Source organism: Sciurus carolinensis, chromosome 10 (genome assembly GCF_902686445.1).
Source record: "Sciurus carolinensis chromosome 10, mSciCar1.2, whole genome shotgun sequence".
Taxonomy (NCBI): Eukaryota; Metazoa; Chordata; class Mammalia; order Rodentia; family Sciuridae; genus Sciurus; species Sciurus carolinensis.
The window spans coordinates 25,055,432-25,069,220 of record NC_062222.1 but is presented as its reverse complement, the minus strand read 5'-3'; the positions used below and the strand labels follow the sequence as shown (position 1 = coordinate 25,069,220).

Genomic DNA, 13,789 nt, shown 5'->3' with positions numbered 1-13,789 from the left:
AACCTTCTTACATTGTCTCACATGTGAACTTTTAGAGGACACCTCATATCCAAGCTGTAACGAATACATCTTATTTGAAAAGAAAATTTTTATAAAGCTCTGTTTTATGATATGGTTGGAGCATTGGCAGAGATAGGGTAATGAAATCAGAATCTCGGAGCCCATTTTCCTTGGGAAGTCCAGGAAGTAGACTTTGACTACTGTGCAGTGCCAGCTGGGGGCTCACTGCCTTTGCCCCTTTGCCAGCAGGCTTCTTAAATCATGGAGGCATGTCAGTGGATGGGAAAATAAACCTGGGGTTAAAGTTTCTTCAAATCCAGATGAACCTTTTAGGTGACTTGCACTTGGTATATTATTTATAAAGAACATATTTTCTTTTACTGTTTTGGAATTTCAGTCTATGAAACAATGTTTGCCAAGAGAGAATGTTGCCAGGGATTACAAAGAAGTGAGCTCCTTAAGTACTTTAGAGAATGTGGTCATTACCCAACCCAGAAACAGGTTGATGAGTACTGGGACTTGTTCAATAAAGGTAAGTAGTATCTGGTTTCTTTTCTGCCTTTCCCTTCTTCTCTTTCCACTTATTTTCTCACTTCATTCTTTTCTTCCTTGTTTCTTCATTAGTTAATTCATTCATACCTTTCTTCTCTTACTCTTATTAAATTTGTTTTAAAAGTCAATTTCCTCAAATTTCTTTGTATCTGAGTTTAATACATATGAAGGAAGGCAGGTTAAAAGGAGTTAATACAACTCTTTTTAACTTTTATAACTTTAAAATATCTATTTTGATATAACAAGTTCCACATAGCTCTGTATATTTTAAATGATAAAATTTTAAATACTGATGCTAATAATCTTTCTCCTGGATAGTTACCTTTGGTTCTGATGAACATAGTTAAGTTTAACCATAAAAACATCATAAACTATTTCAATACAATAGAATATTACCTTTAGAAAATAATTCCTGAACAGTAAATAAATGAAAGGATAATATTGTCTGAGGATATTTAACAATGTATTTGGAGTAGCATCTTACTTTTCTCTTGAACACTGGAAGAGTGGTGGGAATTGTCACAAGGGTGTGGGAAATACCAATGAATTTTCCTTAATTCCTTAAGATTCTTTTCAGTTTTTTTCTTTTATTTCCCAGATTTGTTGAAATGTAATTCACAAATAAAAATATTCAAGTTGCATGATATGATCATTTGATATACATATGCATTGTGTAATAATTACCACAATCAAGTTAATACACCTAGCATCACTTGTAGTTGCCCTGTGTAAATGTGTGTGTGTGTGTGTGTGTAGGTGAGGGGGTGAGGACACTTAAGATCTTCTCTGAACAAATTTTAAGTAAACAAAACAGTATTATCAACTATTTCTTTTCTTCCTCCCTTCTCTTGTATCATAGATTGCTATGTTGTATATTAGATCTCCATAACATTCACTCTATAAAAGAAAGTCGTATGTCTTAGCCAACATCTCCCCATCTCACCCAATACTCTCCCCCTGGAAACTACCATTCTACTTTCTGCTTTCCTAAGTTGAACAATTTTTTAGAAGCCACCAATAAGGGAGTTCATACATTATTTGTCTTTCTATGTCTGGCTTATTTCACTTAGCACAGTGTCCTCTTGGTTTATCTGTTGTCACAAAGAACATGATTTCCTTCTTTTACAAGACTGAATAATATTCCATTTGTACATGTACATTTTCTTCATCCATATGTCCCTTGATAGACACGTATGTCTTGGCCACATTCCTTGGTTATTGTGACTAATGCTGCAGTGAACATGTATGTATAGATATCTCTTGGACATACTGATTTTATTTCTTTAGATATTTACCCAGGGGTTTGTTGGGTCTTGTGGTAACTTTGTTTTTAATTATTTTAGGAATTTCCATATTGTTTTCCACAATGGCTATACCAATGTACAATTCTATCAACAGTGCTCCTGTGTCCCCTTTTCTCTGTGTATTCACCAACATTTCTTTCTTGTCTCTTTAATAATAGCCATCATAACATATGCAAGTTGCTATCTCATTGTGAATTTGATTTATATTTTCCTGATGGTCATTTGGAAAAAAATGTCTATTCAGGGTCTTTACCCATTTTTAGTTGAATTATTTGTGGTTTGCTTGCTATTAAGTTATGTGAGTTCCTATACTTTGGATATTAATGCTTTATCACACATATGGTATACAAACATTTTCTCCCATTCTGTAGGTTGCCTTTTCAATTTGTTGGTTGTTTCTTTCACTGTGAGAAGATTTTCAGTTTGATATAGTCCCACATTGTTTAATTTGGTGGTTTTTGTTTGTTTGGTTTTATTTGCTTTTGGGATCATATCTAAAAAAATCTTAGTTTAGAACAGTGTCAAGGAGTTCCCCCCTCTGCTTTCTCTTAGGAGTTTTATGGTTTCAGAGCTTAGATTTGAGTATAATTCATTTTGCGTTAATTTTATATGGCATGAGATAAGGGTCCTGTATCCTTTTGCCTAAGGATATCTGTTTTTTTTCTATGCTATTTGCCAAAAATGTTCTTCTTTCCCCATTGTGTGACACCATTGTCAAAGATGAATTATCTGAATATGTGTGGGCTTATTTGTGGGCTCTCTATTTTGTTCCATTGACTTCTTTGTTTTCCTGCCTATACCATAGGTGTTTTTTTTTTTTTTTTTTTTTGGTAATATCATTTGAAATCAGAAAGTATGATGGTTCTATTGTTCTTTCTCAAAATTGATTGGATTATCTGGAATTTTTTTGTGTGTTTTTATACAATTTTTAGGTTTGCTTTTCCTAAAATGCTTTTGAAATTTTGTTAGGGATTGCATCAATTCTGTAGGTCATTTTCAGTAGCACAGACACTATAATATTCTGCCAATCCATGAACATAGGATGTCTTTCCATTTTTTTTTGTATCATTAGTTTCCTTTTTATCTTTTTTATCTTTTGTATCATCAGTGTCTTTTAGTTTTTAATATGGAGATATTTTACCTCCTTATTCAAATTTATTCCTGAGTATTTTATTTATCTTGATGCCATTATAAAATAATTTTAAACTTTTGTTTTCAAATAATTTGTTAGTGTAGGAAAATGCAAATAACTTTATATTAGTTTTTCTTTACTATACTAATGCTGTGACTTTCTGACATGTTTAGAGATTTGTCCACAATTTAATCAGGAAGAAAAGGTAAACAAACAAACAAAAACATTTGAGGAACAATTTTTGATATAGGGAAAGGGTTCACACTTGTAGGAAGGTATGAGTAGTCAGAAGTCAATATTGAGCTGGGCGTAGTGGCACATGCCTGTAATCTCAGCAACTCAGGAGGCTGAGGGCAGGAGGATCTCTGTTCAAAGCCAGCCTCAGCAAAAGTGAGGGACTAAGCAACTCAGTGAGACCCTGTTTCTAAGTAAAATACAAAATAGGGCTGGGGATGTGACTCAGTGGTGGAGTGCCCCTGAGTTCAATCCTCGGTACCCAAAAAAAGCAAAAAAGACGTTAATGTTGTATCGCTTCATTGTATTTTTGGAGCCCCTTTGCTTTATTTTTAGTGCAGATTTACCCAGTTCTTTACCTACAACATTGCTTTGCCATTGCTGTTTTCCTAGTACTTTGAACAGTTAGCAGCATCCAAATTACTTTGCATTTCAGGTTGTTTTTAAAATTTTTTCGTAATGACAAAAATAGTGAATATAGGAAATGTGGGGAAATGTAATATATAAAATTTCTAAGAAATAACATTTGTTAATATCAGATTTCTATCTTTCCATTTTATTTCCTGTGCAAATTACTTTATTTTTTATGAAAATTAATATTTTCTACACGTTGCTGGAATATCTGATTTTTTGACTTTTAATGTTTCTAAGCTATAAATATATTTTATCACATTATTTATGACTAATAATCTGTCATATAATGCATTTGCTGTTTTACATTTACATTGTTTTATTTTTCTTTATAATAATGCAATTTTTAAAATTAAGTGAAATAAAACTATCAAGTGTTTCAGAAGATTACAAATTGGTGTTAGTAATTTTAAATATAAGGCTTTTTTCAAGTTAGTAGTTTCATAGGGATATTTTCCTCTACTGATTACTTTGGGCTACATCATAATGGGTTAGATTTAGAGCATAGCTCTGGAATTAACTGGCCTGGATTTATTTCCTGACTTTACCTCTTAATAGCTATCTGTCCAGACAAGCTGTTTGTTATACCTATGCTTCTTTTTCTCCATTATAAAATGAAGGTATACCTACATCATTGGACTATTGTGAGACTTAAATGAAATTATTCATGTAAAATATGTGAGCCATTGTAAGTGCTCAATAAATGTTTGCTGTTATCATTCATTAATAATTCCTGCACATCCATATTCTTACAATCATTTTCAGTTATTTTTTATTTTGATAATGTCTAAATATTGAATCCATTGGATGCTCACTCATAGAGATTTTGTATTAAATGTCATCCATTAGCTTCTTCATGTATCTTTTTTTTTGATTATCATAGTGACCTTGCTAAAGTAGATGGAATTCTCATTTATGCTCATTTTGTAGATAAGAGAACTGAGACTTAGAGACTTTCTAAACCCATTGATGAGCTCAAACTTTAACCCTCAATCAAAGGTCAATACTCTTTTCCTTTTATCATGTAGAGAAATTTTAAAGATCAGTATTATGAAAATATAATTGGATGATTAAAACATCTTGACAGCAGGGACTTCCTTTTATTCATCTTTCTCCTACTTGCTTAATGCCTTGCAGTATAGTAGGTTTTCTGCAAATGATTGAATCTATTAAGATTATTAAAGTTAGAATTTTCAAAATTGTTTTTATTTAAATACCTCTTTGAGAAAGGGTCCACTACAACTTTTTAATTCTATATCCAATTATATTGTTCTGTTCAGTAAAACTAGTTCTCTTGGTGCAGAGGAAGCTTTTACTTCTTTCACTTAAATGGAGGAAATATTCTAAAGTAATGGAAAGAAAATAAAACTTATGAAAAAGGGAACCAAACTATTGGATTTCTATTTGCTACTAATATATATTCCATTTTTAAGAGAATCTGATTTTATGCATTTTAGATTGTCAGTCATCTTCATTCATACTGACTTCTTTGATTGGAGATAATAGCTACAGATGTGCAACCTACGCATTTTCTCATCCAGTAGAATATTTCACCTAACGCAAATGTAGTTAATTCAGTTGATTAACTTCTTCAGTGTACAACACCAAGTAGGTCACATTCCTAAAACTGTCTGTATGTCTTCAGGTATTTTTAGCTTTTTTTTTTCATTCTTTATTCTTATCACTATGGTAACAAAAGAATTTGTGACTGAGGACATGATTTTCATCTGAAAATCTTCCTTTGGGAGAATGAAGCAACTTCGAGCTGTGTGTAGTCTGATGTTAAGGGCTGCAGACCATACAAACTTGAGAACCTTTACCTTATATTCACTTAAATCCCAAATGAATGAAACTAATGACAATAGAAAATAACACAACTGAAAATAAGGAAATAATGCATTGTGCATGTATATTATCTAATCACACATCTGTCTATTCTGCAGAAGTTTGAATTTTGAAGATTTTCCTAACATGTAAATTAAACTTTTTGTTCATTTTCTACAATTAGAATGATCAGAAACTCAGCGTGATGGTAAGTCCATTTTGTGTGGAGCCCCAGACAAAAGCAAACAAACAAACAAACAAAAATCTCAGATTCCAAAACATAGAATTTATTTATATGTTACTTAACCCGAAACATCCTTTGTGTCTGAAGAAGCTGTTGCCTGAGGTGTGGTGTGAATAATTTTAGAGTCCCTGACTAGTGGTTGATAAATCATAACCTTACTGAAGACCTCCTCTTCCTCAGAGTATAGCTTTGTCTACCACAAGCTGGAAATGCTACCTTTTCTGCTACTTTATTACCATAGATATGGTTTTATGTTTTTACATGGGAAACACACAAAGATTTTCCTCTTACATTTTTTCACAGGAACAGGCACTCCAACAATAAAGTTTTACTTATGTGGAGAAGGGATTCAAAAGGCCTTTAAAAAAAGATAATAGAAGATTCCTTGGGTATAGGAAAAGAGAGACTGGCAAATTCTGATGTCAAAACAATGTAGAAGTATCAGGGACAACATGCTATAAAACTGTTATTTTAAATAACCATTTAAGAGTGAAATTTAACACATTCTTATTATAAAATGTTTGAAAATACACACTAAAACAAAAGATGAAACAAATAATACTGACAATTTTATGATACTTTCTTCTTTACCATTGTATACAGTGCTTGAGACTACTAACCCTGTTTCAACTAGAACAGATAAACAAGTCTGTTTATGAAAGAGTCCCTTAGTGTCACCAATAACATTTGAGGAACGTGCTTGGCAATTTATCTTCTTTATTAATATAATCAAAATGTGATCACATTGTACAGAGGTTGCAGGCACAAATTTCAGTCATGGACTTGCTGTTTTTTACAGGGACTTGCTTTTTAATATTTTCATGTCCATATTCCAGAAGTTTCATTTCAGGCATCTGAGATGGTTGTGAGGGTAGAAGGAAGCCAATCCCAATTGTTAAAACCAACTCTGGCCACTGATCTGCTTTCTGTCTCTATATATTTATGTTTCTGTAAATCTCTTGTAAATAGAATCATATAATTGTAGTTTAGGACTGGTTTCTTTTACTTAGCAATTTTTTTGAGGTTAATCCATGTTGTAGTATGTTATCAATACTTTATTATCAAATAATATTCAGTGTGTGGATAAATCACATTTTGTTTATCCAGCCATCAGCTAATGAATTCGGGGGTTCTTCCAACCTTTTTGTTATGAACATCCTTTTGTGGTTTTAATTTGCATTTCCCTAATAATTAAAGATATTGAGCATTTTTCATATGCTTGGAAATATTTGTGTGTCTTTTGTAGAGGATACACCATATCCTCTTCAGAATGTACCATAATGTACCGTATGGTATATTATCTCAATTGAGAGCTTTATTTTCTCATTATGTTTTTTATTCTGAATAAAAATTATTTACCAAATAATATAATTTGATGTTATGTATGTATATATATTTTTACTAAGCTCTGTTATTTCTTTTCATTTTACCAATAGTATATCTGAAGAGCAAGTTTTAAATTTTTAGGAAGTCAAATTCATTAATATGTTAAATATACAAGAAATTTTTAACTACCCCAGGATAAAAAAGGTTTTCTTCTATATTTTTTTCAGAAATTTTATTGTTTAGCTCTTATTTTTTGGTAGATTTTTTTCTTTTAACCTATTTGCATATTTGAATATAAAGTGTTTTTCTCATCAAAAGCATAAACATTGATCTTGCTGCTTTTGTACAATTTAACAAGCTCTTCCATTTGATTGGAGTCTTCAGTTCATTCACATTTGGTAGAATGTGTATTTATGTTGTATTTATGTCTGTCATTTGAAGGTTGCTTTCTACATCATTCCTATCTTCTTTGTTCCTGCGTGCCTGATAATTTCTTCTTTAGCATCGTATACAAGTATTTCAGTGGACCATTATAATTACACTGGGAATTTTTAAAACCTCTACTTAAAATTTTATTTTTAATGTTTCCTCTAGAGATTTCAGCATACATCTTAATTTATCATGATATTATTCATATTGATATTAAAATAATTCCAGTTAAATGAAAAAACTGCTTCAGTACAGCTCCATGACCTCCTTCTCCTTCTTGCTATAACTGTCATATGTATTACATATATAAAATTTATAAACCTAGCAATAGTTTTATACTTATGTCCTTATGTAATCATGCATCATTAAAGCAGTCAAGAGAAGAACTGTGAAAGCAGTTCCATATAGTTTTTATATATATGAATACATTTACTATTTCCTTTGCTTCTCACTATTTCTTTGGATATGAGTTGCCATCTGGTGTCTTTTCCTTTCAGTAGGTCTTCTAACAGTGAATCTCTAATCTCTTTAAGTCTGGAAATGTCTTTATCACCTTCATATTTGAAGAGTAGTTTTGCTGGATATAGAATTCTTGGTTGCCAGTTTTATTTTTCAGTCGGTGCTCTGATTATGTCCCTCCACTGCCTTTGGACCCCCATGGATTCTCTTGGAAAGTCAGTCATCCTTCTTGCTTTTGTTCCCTGTGTATGGTGTTTCTTCTTTCTGCTTTCATAGTTACCTTTTGCTCTTGCCTTTCAGCATTTTGGCTATTTTGTGTCTAGTTGTAGATACCTTCATGTGTGTTTCTCACACTAGGGGTTCATTGAACTTCTTGGATCTGTAGAGTACTATTTTTCATTAAATTTGACATTTTTTCAGCCAAATATATTTTCTTTACCTTTTTCTCTCCTTCTCCAATCTATTCATGTTAGCAAGCTTTATATTAGTATACTTAAAGTTGTCCCGGAGGTCTCTGAGGCTATTTATTTATTGGGGGGGGTATTTATTTTTAAATTTTTATTCATTTTGTTCTTTAAATCAGCTAATGCTTATTGATCTATCTTTAAATTCACTATTTTTTTCCTTCTGCCTTCTCAAATCTGTGACTGAGCCATTTTGTGAATTTTTCATTTTGTTAACTCTAGAATTCAGTTTGGTCCTTTTCCATAGTTTCTCTTGATAATTTTTATTTTTGAGTAATTTTTAATTATATTTTTCTTTAGTTCTTTAAATATAGCTTATGTTAATTATTTGAAAATATTTGTAGTAGTATCTTTGAGGTTTTTGCTGAATCTACCACTTGAGTACTCCCAGAGCTAGTTTTTGACTCTCTTTCAATTTTTTTACATATCTCATTTTTATTTGTTACTATTGAATACTGGACATTTAAAAAAATTTTAGCAATCTATTTATTTTTATTTTTTACTCATTCTTTTTATTTGTACATGACAGTAGAATGTATTTTGACTTATTATACATACATGGAGTATAACTTGCCATTCTTGTGGTTGTACATGATGTGCAGTTTCACTGTTTGTGTATTCATATATGAACATAGGAAAGTTATGTTCAATTCATTCTACTGTCTTTCCTATTCCCATCCCTTCTCCCTTCCCCCAACTCCACCCTGTCTAGTCTGGTGACCAGAGAGTCACCCCCCCCCACCCCCCACAGCTGCCATTGTGAGTCAGTATCGGAATATCAAAGAGAACATTCAACCTTTGTTTTTTTGGGATTGGCTTATTTCACTTAGTATGATAGTCTCCAGTTCCATCCATTTACTGACAAATGTCATGTTCTTTTATATGACTGATTCTGCAACTCTGACTTTTCCCCTTGGTCCAAAAGTTTCTTTATATAGGAACTTGCCTGGATTAATATATGGAATCTGATCTGTTTCCCCCTTGGCATTTGGTTGTTCATTTTTCTGCTATCATTATTTTAGTTCTAATCTCATTAGAGTGGCTCTGCTAGGGTTTCTGCTAGGGGTCAGCCAATGACTGAGCAGAAGATTCACTTAAACACCTTGACCTCCTAAGTTTCCCACCCTCTGCCTGTGGATCTGTGTGTGGATTGGAGAGCACGTTCAGTATTCAGTTTCCACGTCCATTTCTTATTTTATTTTCTGTTGGCACTCTTGGATGTTTCCTGTGGTTTCTCACTTATCTTGGGATGCCTTTCTATGGCCTTTTTATTTCCAGAATTTGCCTTTTAAACTTATGACAGGACTCTGTTTGGTCCCAATTCTGTTTGGTCTGCACCTCAGGCTAGCAGAACTGTAGGTTTCCTCTATTTATTTCTGAGCAAGTGTGTTATGAATATTGTCAGTGGAGTGACTGTGAGTTTGACCCACCTCTTCAAATAAATTTAGCATCACATGATGGCTGGTTATGAATGATAGTCCTGATTTTAGGCATACTGATATTGGTTCAGGTCTTTACAGTTCTTATCATGCACCAGTTCAGTAGAGCCTAGGACCTGGTGATCTATATTTATTCACTAAAGAAGAAGGGAATGCTCAGAAGTATGGAGGTAGGTACATGGGTAGAATTCTTAGCAAAAAATCATATGATCAGAAAAGATTAGACTGTGGTTAATACTGGGAAAGTCTGGTACCCAAAGTCTGGCAGTGAGAATATTTCTTCTACTGTCACTTCCACTTCCTTAATAAAGTGAGTCACCAGAACTTTTCTGCCATGGGCTCTTTAGCAGGATCTGTGGTATTTGTGTTATACAACACTGGATCCCTTGAGAGAATCATTTGATGTTTGTCCTACCTGTTGGAGGGTTCTACTGTCAAGGGCCATGAATCTGTAGACTCTGTATCACAAAGATATAAAGGTTTTGGCAGTGGGGTGTACAACCCTTGTGCAGCACAGTGCCTCTTTGTTGGTATTTACTAGGTATTCCCTACTGCTTTCAATTATGAGAGATGAAAGCACATTCTCTCAGTCATAATTTTAGGGATAAGTCATAAAGTGAAAGGAAATGCCTAAAAGCATACTAAATAGTTGCCGCCTTTGGTTGAGACAACCCAAAACCCTTCTTTGACGAAGTTGCTGTTTACAGATATATCCCACAAACATCTCTTGAGCACTCATGTGCTACAAAATGACATATGGTTCAAAAGTCTCAGAGTTGCCATGATAACCAGAAGGACACATACATACACAGCTAGAAGTTCCAGGTGCTCATCCATTCACATGCATATGGAGTGTTGAAATGATACAGACACTAATTATATCTTCAGCTTAGAATCAGGGAAGGTTACAGAAAGTGGTTAATCATTGCAGGGGAGTTAACTAGGAAAGAAAACAAAAAGGTTTAACACGTAAGAGATTATATGCAAGGCAGGTTAGAATTTCCAGGTCAGCTGACATCACTGAGTATGAGAAAGCCTTTGACTGCCCAGTGGGTGACTGGAAGGGGCATGGTGTTACTGTGACCCTGCTGGCCAAGAAATGCCTGGTCAATCAGAGAGATTGTGCTCATTCTGATTCCTAGAGGATTTTCATTCTTTTGTGTCTCTTAATCACCTATCATCTGCCTTTTGGATATGAGTGTTTATAAGTGTACAATGCAAATTCGATTTTGAATATAAATAAGTATGTGTCAGTAGGAGCTCTTGGAGCACTTTGCCCTAGAACTGAATACCCTTGGGTAAACTAGAGACCAAACCCTGGAGCCAGAGAGCACCCTGAAAGGTCTGTCTATCATCACTTTGCTTTAGCTACCTAATCCAAGCAGCTGCTCCTACAGTGCTGCAGGCTATCTCCCCTAACACTTTTAAAAGATGATTTTGACATATTGTCTCATCTTATATTATTTGACTGTCAATGGCTTCTTTTTCACCCTAATGAAGGCTACGTTAAAGCCCTGAAAATGATTGTGGCTCGTGGAAGACTTTCCCCTTTCCCCCACTTTCCTGTCCTACCCTACAGTCATGTGAGTTGTTGCTCCAATTAGTAAGTTACGCTAATTAGCTATTGCATTTTTAAAAACCTCTGAGTCTTTTAATATTTGGGTTGAAATATATGTACCATTGTTATATAAGCTGCACAGAGAATCTGATTAAATTTTGTAATATTACTTAACACCAGCTATTCTTCTAAAGTCTGTCTGTTTTCTTTAAGTAGAAAATAACCATCTTTAGGAAACAGCAGGGACAGCAGGGGTTGGAGCCTGGTGTAACTTCAATAAACGTATAATTACTTTCATAAGTCTGTTAGAGAGCAAATTTAAGCTCCTTTTGTTAGATCACTATTTATTAAGATTACACATCCAGTACTCCTAACATGGAGAGATCCACTGGCAAGTCTTTGTTTTATATGATTAAATTACTATAATATCAGGAATATAAACTCCTTGAGGAGAACAACTTTGCTATGCAAGTCTCTGATAAATGAAAGACACATTAATACAAAATATTTTATCACAAGTTCTTATGATATGCAAAATTTTAATATGGCATAATCATTTCAACATTATAAACATTGCATTAAAAGCTTTTTTTATTCTCTTGATATTTGTCTTGATCCAGAGTCCTGTTAATTCCCATAGTAAAGTGAAAACTTCCGAAGGACTTAAAGTAGTTTTCAGCCCTTTATGGTCAGAATAAATTTTGCAGTTCTCAGTCTACTTCTTAAGTCACCTTTAGTAATGAAAATTTTTGAACTTTTCTGATTCAAGCTCTTAAAAGAATTTATGCATTGCTCAGTTACACACCATGAGGCTATGTTGTGAAGCCCATCATGCTCTATATAAATGATTAGTGGTATTGAAATGAAAGCTTATGATTTAGATTTGTTAAACCAAACCTTTTGCTGGAAGCTGCCTTTTTGGCAGCACTGAAGCCAATTGTTAGTATGAAAGGCTTACTTCTGTAGCGTTAACCTGTAGAGCTGTGATAAGCCACTTAAGAGTTTCATTTTGGTATTTCGAGTTCCCAAATTTAAAACACTGATTGTTTTCATGTTCAAATCAACATGAGACTTCTGATGTGTAACTACATCTTTTGTAAGTCATGCTGGTCTTTGCATGGAGATGTTTATGAAGTAAACTTTGGGGCATAGTTTTTCAGGCATTTAGCATAAATATGTTACGTTCCTACTATAAATGACGTTGGGTTTTTATTCTTTGGAAATATTCCTGCCAGTGATTCCTTATCTGCCAATGTTTATATATTTTTAGCAGGATGAGGGATCAATCATTCTTTCAGCTTATGTTATTCAGTTGTTTGGATATAAAGGACTAGATTTTCAGTTACATCTTCATGTGCACTTGTCTCCTATTGAGGTAAATACTGATACACACATAAACCCACTGGCATAGTATGTGTATTATAGTTAGTAATATCCATCAGCACTGATAGCTATGTAGAATAAAGGCAGACATCAGAACCTTCACTTACTCTTTTCTAGATTTTATTTTTGGAGTTTAATTCATCATAATAATCAAAAAAGATAGAAAAGCGATTGTATACATATTAATTGTGCATATTTTCTAGTGTTGTGATTTACACCTAAGATTAAATAGTCACTTAAATGAGTGGATCTGAACCAATATCTCATAATACGTTAACGAATTAAAATAAGTTTTAAAGTGAGTACTAAATAATTTGATTGTAAGAAAGTTAAGGCACCTAGTTTTTTCTTTTTAAGTAAAAAAGAAATTTGAATCGATTAAAAGATATCCTCTATATCACTCTCACTCAGAATTCTAAAGATAAAAATAAGTGATAGAACTTTTGTGCCAGGTAGAATGAACTCCTTAGGCTTTCTCAGGTCTATGCAAGTATGAGAATTAATCTTTCACTTTCACTAAAAATGCAGTTTATATCAAGATAATTTGTAGAGAATTGATTTTTTTATATAAATCTTTTTCTTTATTAATAGGTTATCTATTTATTAAACTTTCAAATTTTTATAATAAGGTTTTTCCACTTTTCATCCTCTTCTGGTTTAGATGTGGTGTCCTCCAAAAGCTCATGTGTGAGGCAATGCAAGAAGGTTTGGAGGAGAAATGGTTAGGTTATAGCCTTACCCTGATCAGTGAATTAATCCTCGCTTGGATTAACTGAGTGGTAACTGGAGGCGGGTGGGGTGTGGCTGGAGGAAGTGGTTCATGGGGCATGGCTATGGGGTATACATTTTGTATCTGGAAGTGGAGTCTCTCTCCCTCTGTTCTTGATCATCATGTGAGCTGCTTCCCTCTACCACACTCTTCTGCCATGATGCTCTGCCTCACCAGGAGTCCTGAGGAATGGAGCCTGCTGTCTGTGGATTGGAACCTCTAAAACTGTGAGCCCCCAAATAAACTTTTCCTCCTCGACAG

General features: G+C 33.6%; 1 protein-coding gene across 1 annotated transcript in view; it reads left to right on the top strand.

Moving 5' to 3' along the window:
• The window catches only part of Iqcm (IQ motif containing M), a 319,309-nt gene that overhangs the window by 164,276 nt on the left and 141,244 nt on the right, over positions 1-13,789 (top strand). The window contains 1 exon segment of the mRNA XM_047565986.1: positions 398-532. Coding sequence (XP_047421942.1) covers positions 398-532 — 135 coding nt within the window.